The sequence below is a fragment of the Ceratotherium simum genome, chromosome 33 (assembly GCF_057802395.1).
Source record: "Ceratotherium simum simum isolate JZ-2026a chromosome 33, ASM5780239v1, whole genome shotgun sequence".
Taxonomy (NCBI): Eukaryota; Metazoa; Chordata; class Mammalia; order Perissodactyla; family Rhinocerotidae; genus Ceratotherium; species Ceratotherium simum.
The window spans coordinates 27,791,488-27,809,892 of NC_141932.1; the positions used below are offsets into that span (position 1 = coordinate 27,791,488).

At 39.7% G+C, this 18,405-nt stretch overlaps 1 protein-coding gene across 5 annotated transcripts in view; it reads left to right on the forward strand.

The window, feature by feature from the left end:
• Nucleotides 1-384: 384 nt before the first annotated feature.
• Nucleotides 385-18,405, forward strand: part of LOC106800061 (zinc finger protein 82 homolog) — a 29,256-nt gene continuing 11,235 nt past the window's right edge. For 2 of the 5 annotated variants that reach the window (XR_015549588.1, XM_087422204.1), the window contains exons 1-4: nt 386-535; nt 7,599-7,684; nt 9,052-9,178; nt 10,253-10,345. Coding sequence is in view for 3 of the 5 variants with exons in the window: in XM_087422204.1 (XP_087278330.1) it covers nt 7,676-7,684; nt 9,052-9,178; nt 10,253-10,345 (229 nt within the window). In the remaining 2 variants the exon portion in view is untranslated. Of the gene's footprint in view, nt 536-7,598; nt 7,685-7,717; nt 8,073-9,051; nt 9,179-10,252; nt 10,346-17,505; nt 17,839-18,405 lie in introns of those variants that run through there. The other 3 variants (XM_087422201.1, XM_087422202.1, XM_087422203.1) reach the window with 3 other exon arrangements.

Genomic DNA, 18,405 nt, shown 5'->3' on the forward strand with positions numbered 1-18,405 from the left:
CTCACGCACTCCCAGGCAACCCCATTACCGCAAAGGCCCCCACAGCATTCTCAGTCCTACACAGCCCGACGCACAGTCCCAGTCATAAAATCTCCTTCACAGCCCGCATTCTGGTCCTCGCAGTCCCACGATCTCCAACTCAAACCAGCTCCGCCCAGTGAAACAATCGCAGCGGAACCACTCCACAGACACACACACAGCGCGGTCCGTGGTCACAGGACTCCCCAGACGGCCCCACGGAGAGTCACATTTACGCCCATCCCGCTTTAACGCTCCTGCCGTGACTTTCTGGGGACAAAAGGCCGGGAACCCCGCCCTGACCGGAGCCAGACTGGATCCCCGGCGCCCTCTACTAGCCGGCGGGACTGACGTTCCGCCTCTTGGAGCTGGCCGCGCCTGCGCCCTCGGCGCGTGCAGCCGGAGCTCCCAGTGACCCCCGCGCGCGACCCGTTAGGCCCCGGAGACTGTGGGTTTGACTGGGCCGCGGGGCCCTCGCTTCCGCTGGGCATCACCGCGAGACCGGTTCGGCGCCCAGGTGAGCAGTCCGGGCTCGGAGCGTTGGTTCCGGCCGTCTGTCGGAAAAGCGTTGCGGCCCGGGGATGAGGAGAAGGAAAGGAGGCGCTGCAGCACCGCAGAGCGTCGGGACCCCGCGCCTCAGTCCCGAGAGTGCGCGAGAGCGGCGGTGGGGCGGCCGTGTGCGGCTGTGTGTCTGTGGGCGTGACGGGGCTGGGGCGTGGCATCGGGACTGTGCGGTTGGGAGGCCCGGTTGGGTGATGGCGTTTGTGAGACTCAGGTGGGTGCAGAGCCTCTAGCGTGAGCGCAGGTTGCCGTGGCCGCGAACTGTGTGACTCCGACCCTGGCGTCACAGCTGAGCCCTCTGCCCTCAGCCGCACGGGCCCAGCCGCGGAGAGGGCCCGCAGTCGGACATCCGAGCGCCGGAGTCAAGACCCCCAGCGCCGAGGCTCAGACCCGAGCTCGGGACCGGAGAGTTAGACGTGGACGTGCCCGGGCTGACTCCTGGGAGTCCTCCCAGCGCACGCCGTCCTCGGGCGCGGACACGCGGCCTCGCTCGCACGCTTACGGCGCCGAGGGGTCCCACTGCAGGTTCCAGAACCACCGAGTTCCCGCCGGGACACTGCTGTGAAGTCCGCTTCCCGTCCCGCACCTCCGCGCCCCTGGCCTTTCCCCAGTGCTGGGAGGGGTCAGCAGTACTCTCCCCCTCTTCCAGCGCTCTGGACGTGGTGGGGGGGGCGGGGACAGGTGCGGGGGGTGGGGACAGGTGTGGGCGGGGCGTGCCCTGCTTTAGCCAGGCTGTTGTCCTAAGATCCGCTTCTTCCCCATCTTGTCAAACTGGACGAGAAGGGTCCTGAGGAGGAGGAGGAATGAGTTACTGTTGCCCATCTTGAGGGTCAAGGTCAAGGCGAGTGGGTATTTCCTCTGGTTCTGTGGAATGCGTTTTTATTTTTTAGGACATGGGACCGTTTGCCTCCTCCTCCTTAAATGGCCTGTCCGTTGAATTATTACCTACGCCCTCTCCCTGGTGCCTATGTGCACATGTCCATTTGGCAGACACTTCCCATTCTTCTGTGAGCTTTCTTTTTATAACTATGTGTAAAGCTCTTGGAACAGTGCCTGATACTTCGTAAGTACTTAGTAAACATTAACTATTTGTTGTTATGTGGTGGTTTTCAGAGATTTCCCATCCGCTTCCAATAGAGGAAGAGAAATGAAAATACCATGCTAATTGTGATGGGCACTTTTTTTAAAAAAATGAGAAGCTCAAATGGTCTAGATAAGTTTTTTTTTTTTATTGAGGTAACATTGGTTTATAACATTATATAAATTTCAAGTGTACATCGTTATATTTCGACTTCTGTATAGACTGCATCGTGTTCACCACCAAAAGTCTAGTTGCCATCTGTCACTGTACATATTTGCCCCTTTACCCCTTTTGCCGTCCTCCCAGCCTCCTTCCCCTCTGGTAACCACCAGTCTATTCTCCATATCTGTGTGCTTGTTTCTTGTTGTTTTTATCTTCCACATATGAGTGAAATCATATGACTTATTTCACTTAGCATAATACCCTCAAGGTCCATCCATGTTGTCACAAATGGCAGGATTTCATCTTTTTTATGGCTGAGTAGTATTCCATCATATATATGTATACCACATCTTCTTTATTCATTCATCTGTTGATGGGCACTTAGGTTGTTTCCAAGTCTTGGTTGTTCTGAATAATGCTACAATGAACGTAGGGTTGCATATATCTTTTTAAATTACTGTTTTTGTGTTCTTTGGGTAAATACCCAGAAGTGGAATAGCTGGATCATATGGTAGTTCTATTTTTAATTTTTTGAGGAATCTCCATATTGTTTTCCATAGTGCCTGCACCAGTTTACATTCCCACCAGCAGTATACAAGGGTTCCCTTTTCTCCACATCCTCCCCAACACTTGTTATTTCTTGGCTTTTTAGTAATAGCCATTCTGATGGGCATGAAGTGATATCTCATTGTGGTCTTGATTTATATTTCCCTAATAATTAGTGATGTTGAACATCTTTTCATATGCCTGTTGGCCATCTGTCTATCTTCTTTGAAAAAATGTTGAGATCCTCTGCCCATTTTTTTTTTTTTTTTTGTGAGGAAGATCAGCCCTGAGCTAACATCCATGCCAGTCCTCCTCCTTTTGCTGAAGAGGACTGGACCTGAGCTAGCATCCGAGCTGAGCTTCCTTCACTTTATGTGGCACGCGGCCACAGCATGGCCTGACAAGCGGTGCGTCGTGTGCTCCTGGGATCCAAACCCAGGCCGCCAGCAGCGTAGCACGCGCACTTAACTGCTAAGCCACGGGGCCGGCCCCATCTGCCCATTTTTTAATTGGGTTGTTTGTTTTTCTGTTGTTGGGTTGTATGAGTTCTTTATATATTTTGGATATTAAGGAATTCTTAAACAAAGGTAATTTAAACCCATTTGGGGCTTTCATGGAACCAGAAACCCCTTGAAATTATGAGTAAAATTGTGGTAAATATTTCTTAATATACCATTGTTCTGGGGAGGAAGTCCATAATTTAAGGAGATTATCAAACATGACCCAAAAAGATTCAGATCCACTGGCCTAGAATCAAAGACTGTAATATCTGAGAATGTTCTTTGGGATAACTTATATAAAATTAGTGTCTTACAATGGGAAATTATTAAATAAATCACAATCCATCCATGTGATGCAATTTTATGCCATTGGTATTATGCGAATCATGAGAAGGAAAAAAAGTAGATGATCGATTTTAAGCAAGGTGTTTGTAAGACATTTTGCAAAGATTATATCTAATATGAAATTTTAATTATTCAGTAGAGAAAGGCAGAGATAAAGCATCTATTTGTACCAAATACTGTTCTGTATAGTTTGGAATAATTTGGGAATGCTGCTTACTTTGATTGTGTTCAGGCACAGAAGAAAAATAGTGAAGGAAGCTCGTTGTTTTTGATGAAGAACAGTAAAAGAATTGATGAATGTTATTTATTTCTACCATGCCAGGGTTTTTTTTTGTGGAACCCCCTCATGTTACAGGCCTATAGCCTCACATTTCTGTTAACAACTAGAAGATACTCCCTCTCCCCAACTCTGTTTTTTGTTTTATTTGTATGGAAATAGTTTAATTTTTGTTTTTGATGATAGAATTAATGCAGGTTTATTGTAAAAAGAAAACAAAATACAGAGACCTTATAAGGAACTTATAAAGAAGAAAATTTTAATTGCCCATCGATTGTCCCACCATCGAGAGTTAATGAATATTACTATTTTGATGATTGTTTTTCCAGATATTTTTCTGTGCACTTGTGTACATATGTTTGCTTTGCAAAATAGAATCACAAAAATTGATTATTTAAGGTGATAAAAACTATCCAACACTTTGAAAAAGAAATCCAGTACAGTCATAAGATTTATTATATTGTTATGCCTGTACAGAGTAAAGGGAAGTGCAGTTGTTCCCCTCTAATTTGAAAAACACTTCAAGAATTTACACCTTTTAGGATTATGGAGACATTGATTAAAACAATTACTAGAGCAACAAATTATTAAGATATCCCTTCAGAAATAGAGACTTTCTTTTAGTGGTTTAAGGTTACTCCTAATTACAGATTTATAATAACAGGGGAAAAAAGTGGTAGTAGTGACATATTCAGACATTATACAGAAGAACTTGAAACGTTTGTAATGTGTTCAGTATGACACCTTATCAAATCAAATTTCTTGAGTTTTATGATGCTAAATGGTGTCTCCTTGCAGCTGCTAGGGATGGAGAGCAAGAGAGGCCTTGTTCTACTGCTTACTTCTTGATTTTTGTGAATCTTTTTTTTTTTTAAGATTTTTTATTTATTTATTTTTTCCCCCCAGAGCCCCAGTAGATAGTTGTATGTCATAGCTGCACATCCTACTAGTTGCTGTATGTGGGACGTGACCTCAGCATGGCCAGAGAAGCGGTGCGTCGGTGCGGTGCGTCGGTGCACGCCCGGGATCCGAACCCGGGCCGCCAGCAGCGGAGCGCATGCACTTAACCGCTAAGCCACGGGGCGGCCCTCTTGATTTTTGTGAATCTATTTTACTAACATTATTAAGAAAAATTACATTCTCAAGCCTAGTTCTAAAATGTATTAATATTGTAAGAAAGAGCAGTGCTGAAAATCTCAAGAAATTTACTATAAGGAAAAAAGAGAAAGGGCATCCTCATATTAAAATTATTAAAGAAAATTATTAAAGAAAATTTATCAAAAATTTTTAAATTTTTTAATTAAAAATTATTTAATATTTTATTTAATAAATGGAATAAGGAGCATGTGATTTTTTTTATTTTATTCAGTGCTTATAATAAGCCATTTTAAGTGCTTTATATGTATTATATTATTTAACCTTCATAACAGCCCTATGAGATAGATACTGTTATTATTCTCTAGTTTAATCTATGAGGAAACAGAGGCACTGAAAATTAAGTAACATGTCCAAAGTCTCCTAGTTGATAACTGTCAGAGCTTTGATTCATATCCTGGATCCTGACAACAAAGCCTGTATTCTTCATATATGAACCACTTTCCAAAATTGTGCATATTCTTTTTAGTCTACCTACTTGGTAATTTATCGTGGATATCATGGATACCAGTATCATCATTATTAATAATTACATAATATGCCTTCATATAGTGAAACATAATTTATTTAGCTTGTTGCCCACAGTTAGGTATTCTGACTTTTGGTTATAAGTTATTCTGTGATGAACTTCCTTGCATATATCTCTTTGTGTACTTCTACAAATATTTCAGAAGGATAAATTCCTAGAAATGGAATTTCTAGGTTGAATTATCAGACATTTATAGAGTACTCACAATATGCCAGATCCTGTGCTAGTGCTTGGGGAAAGTACAGTGACTAAAATGACGTCTTGCTATCCTTAAGTTGCTTATTATCTATTGAGGTAGATAAACCTCTGCAGGAATAAGACTAAGACAAGTGTGATAAAGGTCATTGAAACAGTCAGATGGCATGGCTTGGGAGTTCCTGGGAAGGAGACGTCTCTGATTATAGCAAGCACTGTCAGGTTGTGACCAAATAATACCACACCCTTCGGATTTCTGTGGAGGTAAATGGATTTTATGAAATAAGCTTTATGCCTCACAGTTGTTATTCTCATGATGTTGATGCAAAGTGAGACCAACAGGGCAAGAAGCTTCAGTAGCTCTTTGGAGGACATCATGGCTAAAATCACTGGTTCAGAAGCAAGATAAATGCATCAGTCAAGAAGCTATGAGAGGCAGCAGCAGTGAAACAAGGCGTTAGTTGGGGATGTTTAACCATTCTTTTCCTGACAAAACTCCAAGGTACATGAACAACTTACAAATCGTAGAGTTTGTTCAGGTATGGGGAGCTGAAATGAAAAACACGGCAGCTTTTTTCTCCAAGTTCAAGGGATGACTGCTCTAAAAAGTGAGTCTCTTTCACCTATTTGAAGAAAAGCTTCCTGTTTGCAAAATGTAAAAAATATATTTCCAAAGTGTATATCACCATATAAAATTATGAAGTAAATACAAGCAAAAAGAAGAAAATTAAGATCACAATGTTGAAATAAGCAACCTTTGCAGATTTTTTTCTATCTGTTGATGCCTGTTAGTGCCTCTTTATGCTGATATATATGTATACTTTACCAATATAATCATAATGTCCATTTTATTTTATTTTTCTAAAGACTACATATCTTCAATATTTTGTATGTCCTCATATATTTTCTAAACCTTAGCGTTTAGTGATTACTCTGCACATACACAAATATGTATATGCATACAGTTATTTATGCCCTGCCATAACAGGATCACACTACTCACAACCATTATTACCTACATTCTTCACTCAACACGTAGCAAACATATTTCCATCTTTCCGATTAAAGATCTACGTCATCATTTTTAAATGGCAAGTTTTTTCACTCTATGGATGCTTTATAATTTATTTAATCTATTTCCTACCGAAGGACATTGAGGTTCTTTCCAGCTTTTTTCATTATGAGTAATGTCTGTCAGCACAGTCTTACATCTTTGTCTACATAAACAATTATTTTCTTTAATCCCAAAAATAGAATTTCTCAGTCAAAGGGTTTAAGTGCATGGTTTAAATGCTGCTTGTATGTACTTTTAAATTTACAAAGTCTGCAGGTTAGAATATTCATTTCCTCACAAACTGGTTAATATGGGCATCAGTACTCAAAGTGAGATTTAATATCCTTTGGTGATTCGATGTGTTATTTCTATTTGTTAGTGAGTCATGCATGCTCATGTTTCTCTCATTGGAACAAGAGATTCGTGGTTTCAGAGGCAAGAGCTGGAGCTGAATGACAGCTGACTTTGTGGTTAGAAAAATGAGGAGTCCAGATGCAGCTTTGCTATTTACTAACTGAATTTCTGCAAGTGATTTCAGCTCTTTTAGCATGAATTTTCTGATCCAGTGCATAGATAGGGTAATTATTATTCTACATAGCAATCCTGAGGATACAGTTACTGTATATAAAATAGGCATCACATGAAAATTCTTGATATATAGATATGTGTTACCATCTGCCTGTTGAGAGCATGAATCCACACTTCTTTAGACTAGGTTGTAAGAAAGAGAATGGCAAATGAAAGTCATTTTGGAAAGCAATGTGGATGATTCTAATTGAAAATGGTTGAAGAGCCCACAAGATTCTGGAAGTTATTATTATGGCTGCAGGCAGGCAGGGCTGCCAATGCAGCAGTTTTGCAGTGGTAATGGCTGCCAGAGTTGGTCCTTATGAATTTCTCTCTTTGTATCTGATGAATCCAAGCAGGCCTGTGAGAATTTCTTTGAAAGAAATCCTGTTTAGATGATGTGGCCTCTTACTAGCCCTGAAATTTACAAGTAGGGATTAGATTTGTCAAGATTCCCTCAAATCTTCCTCAGTGTGTGTGCGCGCGCATGCGTGTGTGTGTGTGTGTGTTGTGGGGAGGTCAAGGGAGGGGAAAGGACATATTAGCTCGAGTCATTTTGGGAGTTCTGAGGCCTGTCTGATCTCATGGCCTCCTTTTCTGCCCCCTAGCATTGGCCTCTGTGAACTCTGCTTCTCCATGCAAGAAAACCCCAAGGAGGACTGACCAGTTCTTGAATTTCTAAACCATGGCCCATGTAAGTTACTCTGTCTTTCTCCTGGAAATACTGTCATGTTAAGATCCTATGAACATTTCTCTATCCTGAAACTTTCTACCTATCAGAGCCACATCTAATAACCTTCTCCCAGTTCCTCCAAATCCAGTGAGGGATGAGGCTAAATAGAACAATGCCTATCCTATGAGTCCTCTTTTTTCTGGTCTTTGTTCACATATTCATTGAACAAATCATTCAGCATCTTTCATATGTGCTCAGTCTTTTGCTAAGAGATGCAGTGGAACAGAAATGAAATCCCTTGAGAGAGATGTTTGGCCATTTTGTGAGTTGATGAGAGAGGATGGGATCATTTGACTACTCGTGGGAAAACTCTGAACTTTTCTGGACTTGAGTTTTCCAAGTATATAAGGTAAGATTTGCTGTTGGTTGGCCTCAGCCTCAATGTATGGTGAGATCTCATGCTCTGTGAGGCTTTTAGGACTGGGTAGGGATGTGGTTGGGTGTTGCATGCAGAGAGATCAGGGATCTTCTCCTGGAATCCCTAAGAGTTATCCACCAGGAGCAGGGTTCCATTTGTAGGTGAACAGGATGTGCTGGTCTAGAATGACATCTTTGTGATTCTCGATCACCAGTATCCAGAATCTACATCAGTATGCTCCATCTCAGGATCAAGGAATGCATACAGTGAGGGATGGAAAATGATAGCCAGTAAGAAGATCATGCAGATACATAATAGTTATAGACCCTCAGAATTGAGGAGGACCTTAAATATTTTATATAGACCCAAAATATTTAAGTATAGAAGAGTGACTAAGTCTCATATGTCCATTGCATAGACTGTTATACAACCAGTTTTTTTTTGAAGTTCATTAAAGAATCTCATAAATGGGAAAATGCTTGTGATATGATCTGATTCAATGATGAACTTCGAAGAAATTCTTTAATTGTATTCAGATCCTTTTCTAACATAGATGTATTATAGGGAAACTTGTTTTAAAATCTGTTCTATAAGGGGAAAGGGTGGAAGAACTCACACTTCTTGAGAATTTATGAGGGAGGTATGTAGCAGGCAGAAGGTTTATATAAGGTATTTCAGTTAATTGGAAAACTCATTGTTTTTTTCTCTTTCCCACACATCTTTGGATAATTAAGATATGCCAGAGTACACAAGAGGCTATCTCTGTAGCAGCAGGATCCCTCAAGAGAACACATAGGCATGCTGCTTAGGGCACGCTCTTTTCCTAACTCACTACGTTGCAGGCTTCCAGCCCAAGCCTGTTTGCTTGCCATATGGTCTGTTTCCTTAGTATCTCTTCCATCTTTTCTCCTTCCATCTTAAAAACGAATTTTCTTGAATTTTAATTGTATTATACGGTTTGTCATTTCAGGGATCGGTGATGTTCAGTGATGTGTCCATAGTCTTCTCTCAGGAGGAATGGGAATACCTGGACTTGGAACAGAGGGACTTGTACAGAGATGTAATGTTGGAGAACTACAGCAACTTCGTCTCATTGGGTAAAGTGATCTGCCTCTCGTAATTTAGACTCTGTTCTCTGTAGTATCAGCTTTCTTCTCTAGAAATTTCAGGAGTATATTTCAAGAAATTATATGAATTTCTGCTCCCTGTTCTCAAGGGAATGATTTGAGCCTCATTTGTTTGGAAGTGAGCACCTCCATTAAGCGTATTCATCTTCTGTATCCTTAAGTGGCTTTCAGGCCTTCCTTAATGATGAAAGGGCTGGATTAGAAACCTGGGTGATTTACAGCCTTACCAGTGTCAAAGAAATCAGGTTTCATTTTGCGTTTGAACTCAGAATTGCTCTAGGTGTTTTGTTATTTGTTGGTATACCTATAAGGAAAACAGCTACAACCTGTATCTTGGTTTTTCTCTGACTGGTGGTAAGTTGGATCAATGGGATTTATTTACAATTCAAAAGAACTTATTCCTTTTGTTAATAAACAAAGACATTCACTTTTACCTACTTTTATGATTGAATGTTAAAAATCCAAGAACTTTGCATTTAACATTGTATGAATATCCTAAGAAATAACGATAAATGCCTTAGGAAGCTTCTTGTTTTCCTCTCAGCAAAATAACAGTAAAAATAAATAATAGCTAAAAAAAATATGTAGTGCTTAGTATATAATCTAGGCAATGTTGAGATATAGATGTGTATTAATATAACCTTCACAACAATCATGTAAGATATGTATAATTATTATCACTATTTTATAGATGAGGAAAATAAAGCATAGAGGTAACTTGTCCAAGGTCACACAACTGAGTTGTGGCAGAGGCAGGATCTGAACCCAGGCAGTCTGAGCTCTCAACCACTGTTGCCTCTCAAGAAGGAGTACTTGTATGAATATAAATTAAAATAAGACCTTTTCCCTCCCTCTCTAATCTCTGTTTATTATGTAACCTTAATGTGAATGTTTTTTAACCATCTTGCCCTTTTTTGTTCTAAAGGCCTTATCAATTACCATTTGACCAATAGTTTATTAAAACTTTAACCAAGACTGAATCAAAGTTGTTTCAAATTTATTTTTTATTTCTATATCACCTTACATTTCTTTTCTTCTAACCAGGACGCTTCATTTCTAAACCAGATGTAATTTCCTTATTGGAGCAAGGAAAAGAGCCCTGGAAAGTTGTGAGGAAAGGAAGACGACGATATCCAGGTGAGTGAGGGCCAGTCGTGCAGGAGGAGGCCATCATCAGAGGAAACCGCCCAGCTACTTAGGCAAGAGGCACACCCTTCTGATGTTGTTTAGAAAGCCCTCTATAAACGTCCATGGCCTGAGGAGAAAAAGTCTGAGACCTGGGGAGCAAATCCAGATCATAGTTGGGGGTACTAACAGAACTACTTCTTTATCCCATTTACCATTCTTCCTTTTTTTTTTGTTCTCTCCACTTTTCCCTCCCTTTGAAGGGGGCATGGGGTGGAGAAGTGCTCCCTTTGTTGCTGTTGACAGCCATTCTATCTATATTTTGATTCAGTTGCTTTCTTCTTTTGCGTTTATAGATAGACAAATAGTTAGCCCAACCCCTGAGCTGGACATTATGCTAGACACTATTGATACAGTGGTAAATAAAACCAATAGAGTATCTGTCCCCATGGAATTTACCTCATAATAAGAGAAACATAGTAACTGTAAATAAATAGAAAATATAATGTCAGGTAATAAGAGAGAGCTATGAAGAAAAGTGAGCAGAGTAAGGGAATAGAGAATGGGGTGGGATGGGAAGGCTGTTTTAGTTATGGTCAGAGAAGCCTTTTTTTTCTAACTTTCTCATAAATTTTTAAATGGGAAATAGTAGACCACACAGAAAAATATGCTTGACATTGTAATAATATATGTTTTATCAACAATTAAAGTTTCATATGAATTACTCTAGAAGACAGATCCTTGGATTCTTATCTGCCTTTTTCCATGTGTGTATATATGGAAATGTGATAGACTATAGGAAGAAGGATCCCTTGGTGTAGCTTCTACCCCTGTGCTATTTTCATCTCTTTTTGAACCTCTTGTTAAAAAAAGATCCTTAAAATTCTTTATATAGAGATATATGTTATCATTTCGTATTTTGCTCTTTGTATATTCTTAAGTCTGGCTGAGGAGACTCTTTTTAGGCTAAAAGTTCTTATTTTGTAACAATAGGGCCATTTTAATGCCCACGCTATTTATAATCTTATATCTCCTGACTCGTTTTCTACCAAAGGAAAGAAAAACATGCCTTTTTTTCCCAATCCTAACTTATTTTCTTATTTACATTTAGGTAATTAAATGACATTTACAACTATTAGTAGTAAAAAACAAAACGAAATGCAGAGGTTCCAAGTGAATAAGAAAATATCAGTTTAGTCTGTAAACATTTAGCCATAATAACAATTGTTGACTCAAAGTTAGATGTCTTAAATAAGATCATTCATTTTTTTTTCTTTTCTTCCTTTGTTTCTTTCTTCAAGTTTTATTGAAGTATAACATGCATACAGAAGAGTGGGCCAACGAAGGAAAGCTTTTTTGAGGAAGTAATATTTGAGGGGAGACGTGAAGGGCTCAAGCCGTGTGACTTTCTAGGGGAAGAACATTCTGAACAGATAGAAAAGACCTAAAGAGGAAGTTACCTTTGCATGTTTGAGAAATAGCAAGAAGGCCATTATGGCTAGAACAGGGAAGGAGAAGGGAAAGTAACAAGAGATGAGATCAGAGTCCGGCAAAGGCCAGATAATATAATCATTAAGAGAAATTGGAAACTATGGTCTGCTTTATGTTCTAAAATGATCCCTCTGGTTGAGTACAGAAGCAGGAATGACGGGTATGGAGGCAATTTCACCTGTTCAGACTAGAGGTAATGGTGGGTGGATAAGAAAGGCAATGGTAGGAGATAGTAAGAAGCTGATAGACTTGTGATATGTATGAAGGTAGTGCCAAAAAGAACATGCCTATGGGATTATAAGTGGAGTAAGTGGGAAAGAGTAAAATCAGAGGAGGAGCTAAGGGTGTTAGCTTGAACAGCTGGGTGAATGGAAGCACAGTTTACTGAGGTGGGGAAGATAGAGCAGGTTTGAAGGTCAACATTAAGAGTTTCTGTTTTGAATATTTTAAGTTTGAGATGTGTATTATTCTTCCAGTTTGAGATGTTGAGTAGGCAGCTGAATATGTACACCTGGAGTCAGGGAGAGATTATGGCCTGATATACACCTGGGTGTCTTTACTTTATGGTTGAAATTGAAATCCATGGGTCTGAATGTCATCATCTGAAGAAGGCAGGCAGACAGAAGAAAGCCGATAGGCGAACTCCATCAGACAGGCACTCCACCATTTAGACCTTTGAAAGAGGGGGCAGCAAAGGAGATGGAGAAGGAGCAGGCACTGATATAAAATGAAAACAAAAGAAAATGTTTCAGGTGGGAGGGATAGAGAACGAGGACTGAGAATTGACCCCAGGTTCTGGCAAATGGAGAATGCTGGTGACCTTGTCAAGAGTGATTTTAGTAGAGTCAGGGTGAAAACGTGATTGGAATGACTTAATGAGAAAAGAGTAGATGAGGCAGGGATGAGAATGAGTATAAGACAACTCTTTGAAGGAATTATGTATGAAGGGAAGCTGGGAAATAGAGTTCATTGTTACCCTGGGGATATGGGTTATAAGCAGTGTATTTTATGATATGAAATATTAGAACATGTTTGTGTGCTTAGGGGAATGATTCTATAGGTAGGGAAAATTGATGCAATAGAGAGAGAGCATAATTGTGGGAGCAGTGTCTTTGAGGTTGAGTTGGAGGAAGAGGATAGGATCCAGGGAACAAGAGGGAATAAAAGAGAAAACAGGGCCGGCCCCGTGGCTTAGCGGTTAAGTGCGCGCACTCTGATGCTGGCGGTCCGGGTTCAGATCCCGGTCGCGCACCGACGTACCGCTTCTCCGGCCATGCTGAGGCCGCGTCCCACATACAGCAACTAGAAGGATGTGCAGCTATGACATACAACTATCTACTGGGGCTTTGGGGGAAAAAATAAATAAATAAAATTATTAAAAAAGAAAACAATGTAATTATGAACGCAGGTAGGTTGGTCAGTGTGGTGGAGAGGACAGAATATTCTTCTAATGTTGCTATTTTCTCAGTGAAATAAGAAAGATGATGATGAATAGAACATGAAGATTGTTCAAGATTAGCATTCAGTATGGACTTATTCAGGATGTGATTAAAATTGGTTCTCAGAAGTACAGTTCCTTGGATGTCAAGTTTTATTATTTTCAGATCTTTGTACACTGTCCCCAGTGTTGAAATGCAAATAGGACTTCCTTGGAACCAAATCTTCTATATCCCAGACCTTCTTGTATCAACAAAGCAGGGTGGTTAAAAAATAAAATGCCCAGGGGCCTGCCCAGTGGCGTAGTGGTTAAGTACACGTGCTCCACTGCTGGTGGCCCAGGTTCGGATCCCCGGCAGTGCACTGATGCACCGCTTGTCAAGCCATGCTGTGGCGGCATCCCATATAAAGTGGAGGAAGACAGCCCTGGATGTTAGCCCAGGGCCAGTCTTCCTCAGCAAAAAGAGGAGGATTGGCATGGATGTTAGCTCAGGGCTGATATTCCTCACAAAAAACCTCACAAAAAAAAATAATAATAAAATAAAATGCAATGCCCAAACAGACTAAGTAATAAGTCCAGGTGATTTATGTGACATTTTTCATTCAATTAAAGCTGGTTCTCTTTAAAGGGGGAACTGCCTTTATGTTTTTATATTTATGTATTTTTAGCTAATTAAAGAAAAGACATATTTTTCTATATTCTCATCAGCAATCTTTAATAAAATAGAAATCCTTTGATCCAATCCGTTGGTAGTTGGTCTATTAATTCGTAAAAATGTGTTAGATATTTTATGTACATACCATAAAAGTATTAACTCTCAACATTAAAATGTATGCCAATACTTTTGATATGTATCCAAGCCTTCCTTTTTATTGTCTCATATTTAATTTTTCATCTAAACTGCATACATAAAGCATAGTCTATTATTTCTAGTTTTAAATTTTTTTAAGTAGAACAAGAACCAGACTTGCAATATGAGTGCAGAACCCTTCTTGTTATGTTTTCCCCTGTCTTTTACTATTATCCTTCCCACACTAAATGTTTGACCACCGTGATTTTTAACAATGTGTATTTATGACCAGTTTTTCCAGAGTGTTCCATTTCATTTTCATAGAATCAGTCTCTTCTCTTAGTTACTTATGAGTTTACATATTATTTAATTAAATTAGGTACTTTCAGGGAAAAAGTGAAACTGGCTTAAACTTGTTTGGAACAAACACAGTTAACTCTTGTGAGGCAGGAGAGCTTTGTCAACTTGTCCTGTGGATGTAGCTATATCCCCAAGACTTGACTAGCCACTAGCATGTCTCTCATGCCCTAGCCTCCATGTCTATTGCTTACTCTGGTGGCAGACGAATAGTTGCTGCCTGGCCTAAGGGAAATAATTTGCAGGATTCAGTATACCTGGCCACTTTGAACACAGTATTTACTCTGTTGTTAGCTATTGTGTCCGTACCTGCTCAACTTCTCAGCGTGAACACCCCTGGTAGGCCACTCTCGCCTTATGCAGAGTAATCTCCCTTTTGTGATTCAGTATATGATTTCTTTAGAAAATCTAATGCCAAATGCTTCATGAGTGTTTTAGAGTTTTCCTCATAAAGGTTACATATATATTTTAAGTTTGCTTTTTGTTACTGTCTTGACTGGGATCTTTTTTCTCCCTTATATTTTATTGTTAAATATGTATATAAAGGCTATTAGTTTTTGTATTTTGAATTTATGTCCTATTAACTTAATTCTGATACCATTTATATTATTTAAACCTCTTAAGTTTTCCAATTATACAGTCATATGGAAATAGTTTTACCTCCTTTTCAATTCTTCTACCTCTGATTTCTTTCTAATATTTAAGTGTGTTGACTAATAAGCTGCCTTTTTGTGTTAAGATTATATATTTTTTCATTTTAGGGAAAGGATCATTCCTGTTTTATGGAGCTGTTTTTTTAAAATCAGGAATGGTTCGTTTTTCACTTGTCTTTTCAGCATCTTTGGAGTTGATATGTCATTTTTTCCCCCCTCCTCTGCTCTGTTAATATGTTGAGTTATCTTAATAGATTTTCCCATATTGGACCACTTTAACATTCTTTTTTTTTTTTAAAGATTTTATTTATTCATTTTTTTCCCCCCAAAGCCCCAGTAGATAGTTGTATGTCATAGGTTCACATCCTTCTAGTTGCTGTACGTGGGACTCGGCCTCGGGTTGGACGGAGAAGTGGTGCCTTGGGGCGTGCCCGGGATCCGAACCCGGGCCGCCAGCATCAGAGCGCACACACTTAACCGCTAAGCCACAGAGCCGGCCCAGTTTAACATTCTTTGAATAAATAACGCTGGGTCTTTCAGTGTACTGTTTTATTAGATGTTGAGAGTTTTTACATCAGTTTTCAGGAAATTAGTATATAGTTTTCTTTTTATGAACAATCTTTATTTAGCACGATATTACTTCATGAAAATAGTTTGGAAGTCCTCCTTTTTATTAGTTCTCAGTCTAAATAGAATTTGGATGGCCTATTCTTTAAAGCTTTAATAACCTTTTTAAAGCCTTTTTCCTGAGAGAAGGAGATGGTAAGTCTGACCACATTGTCTATTTGCTCTATGGAAATTAGTCTATTATACAGGATATCTCTTCTATGGTCAGTTTTGGTAAATTATATTTACCTAGAAAATTATTCATTTTAGCTATGTTTTAAAATTTATTGGCAAACTAATCTTTTTTCCAACTATCTTCTGTATTCATGATTATTTTCATCTTGCCATTTCTTATTTTTATGTCTTTGCTTTCTTGGCTGTTTTCATTATATTAACTAATGGTTTATCTATTTTGCTGATTTGTTTTTTAAAAGAGTCTGTTTTTACTTTATGTGTTAGTTCTTTTTTTCTGTTTTCTAACTAATATAATTATGCTTTTATATCAGTTAATTTCTTCCTTCTGCTTTGCTTCAGTTTATTCTTTTTCTAATTTGTTTTTTTTTTTTATGAGGAAGATTGGCCCTGAGCTAACATCGGTTACCAATCTTCCTCTTTTTGCGGAGGAAGGTTAGCCCTGAGCTAACATCTGTGCCAGTCTTCCTCTATTTTGTGTATAGGATGCCACCACAGTATGGCTTGATGAGCGGTGCGTAGGTCCACACCCGGGATCCAAACCCACAAACCCTGGGCCACCGAAGGGGAGCACGTGAACTTAATCACTGTGCCACTGGGCCAGCCCCTGATTTTAATTTTTTTATACAGACTATATTATAATTGAAAACATCATCCTTTTTCTCTCTCATACACAACTCATTCAGCACTTAAATTTTCCTCTGGCTATTTCTCCTACTGGCTTACCATCCTCTGGTCTATGTGACCTTTGTTAGCAAGTTCTTCACAATGAACTGCAAGACGCTTTGTCTCTGTTAGTGAATTCTTTACATTTCACATCTTTTTTTTTAACTAAGGATTTCATAAGAACTTCAATAAGGTATAAACTTGTTTCCCTGTCTGAAAATTCACTGGGACACATTTCTAGAAAATATAGGAATGGCCTTGCCCCTGAGGGGAGGGAAGGGAGAAGACCTGAGCAAGAGGATGAAAGAACAGAACCAGCTGAGCATTTGTAAAATGGATCAGTGATAGGATAGGTTGAAAGGGAGATTCAATAAGTAGATCTCCTCAGTACCTTGTTATGATATGGAGACAAAGAAAAAGTAACCCTTAGCTATTTGAAGGAGGGAATGGGCAGTGCAGAGAATACTGCATAGATAAGGTATAAGCAGTGGAAGGATGCATAGTAATAGATAACCACCACTGTCAATTTATATATTTAGCTGGGCTAGCTTGCATGAATAAAGGGAGTATTTAATCATTGTAGTAAGGTCTGAGAGATTAGAGGCAGAGAAATATATTCAGAATAAGTATATAACTGTGGGAATTAAATGAGTGAAACCTGTTATATGCTATGGTTTTATTATTTAATAGAAAGTAAAGTAGAGGGCCGGCCCCGTGGCTTAGCAGTTAAGTGCGTGCGCTCCGCTACTGGTGGCCCGAGTTCGGATCCTGGGCGTGCACCGACGCACCGCTTCTCCGACCATGCTGAGGCTGCCTCCCACATACAGCAACTAGAAGGATGTACAACTGTGACATACAACTATCTGCTGGGGCTTTGGGGCAAAAAAAAAAAAAGGAGCAGGATTGGCAATAGATGTTAGCTCAGAGCCAGTCTTCCTCAGCAAAAAGAGGAGGATTAGCATGGATGTTAGCTCAGGGCTGATCTTCCTCACAAAAAAAAAAAAAGAAAGAAAAGAAAGTAGAGATTATTTCTCCCCTTAAAGAGGTTTAGGGGTAAGAAAATACGCAGAATAATAATTGGAAAAATTAATAAATATATAATTTCAATATAGATAGACGTTGATCTATAATACATAACAGCAACACAGATATATAATAACAACATGGATTTAGAGACTGTCAGTAGAGTCAGCCTTAAAGGAAGTGACTTTAACCTAAGACCTCAGGATGAGAAGGAGCCAGCCATGCAAAGAGCGCAATCAGAAGATCTGTGGGAGCTAGAGCGGACTGTGAAACATCCTCAGAGGTGAAAGTAAGTTGGGACGTGTTCTAAGATCTGAAAAGCGGCTTCTCTGCTTTTCAGCGGTAGAAAGTAGCAGTAAAGGTGAAATGGTTTGAGGTGTGTTATAGGTAAGCAGAGGCCTTTTAACCACAGGGAGTTTTATTTTATTCTAAGAATAAAGAGAAATTGTTGAAAAAAGTTAAGTATGAATTCTCAACCTTTCTCCTGCATCAGAATTGTATGGAGAATATTAAATATAGGGCTGCCCAGGACTGTAAAATCTGATCCAAGTGGTTTAGGTGATATTTAAACCTTAATATTTGTAACAAGCTCCCTGGTGATTCTGATTCACATCTCAATTTGAGAACCACTGACAGGGCCGGCCCTGTGGCGTAGCAGTTAAGTACGCGCGCTCTGCTGCTGGCGGCCCGGGTTCGGATCCCGGGTGCGCTCCGACGCACTGCTTGTCTAGCCATGCTGAGGCTGTGTCCCACATACAGCAACTAGAAGGATGTGCAGCTATGACATACAACTATCTACTGGGGCTTTGGGGGAAAAATAAATAAATAAAATTATGAGAGAACCACTGACTTAAAA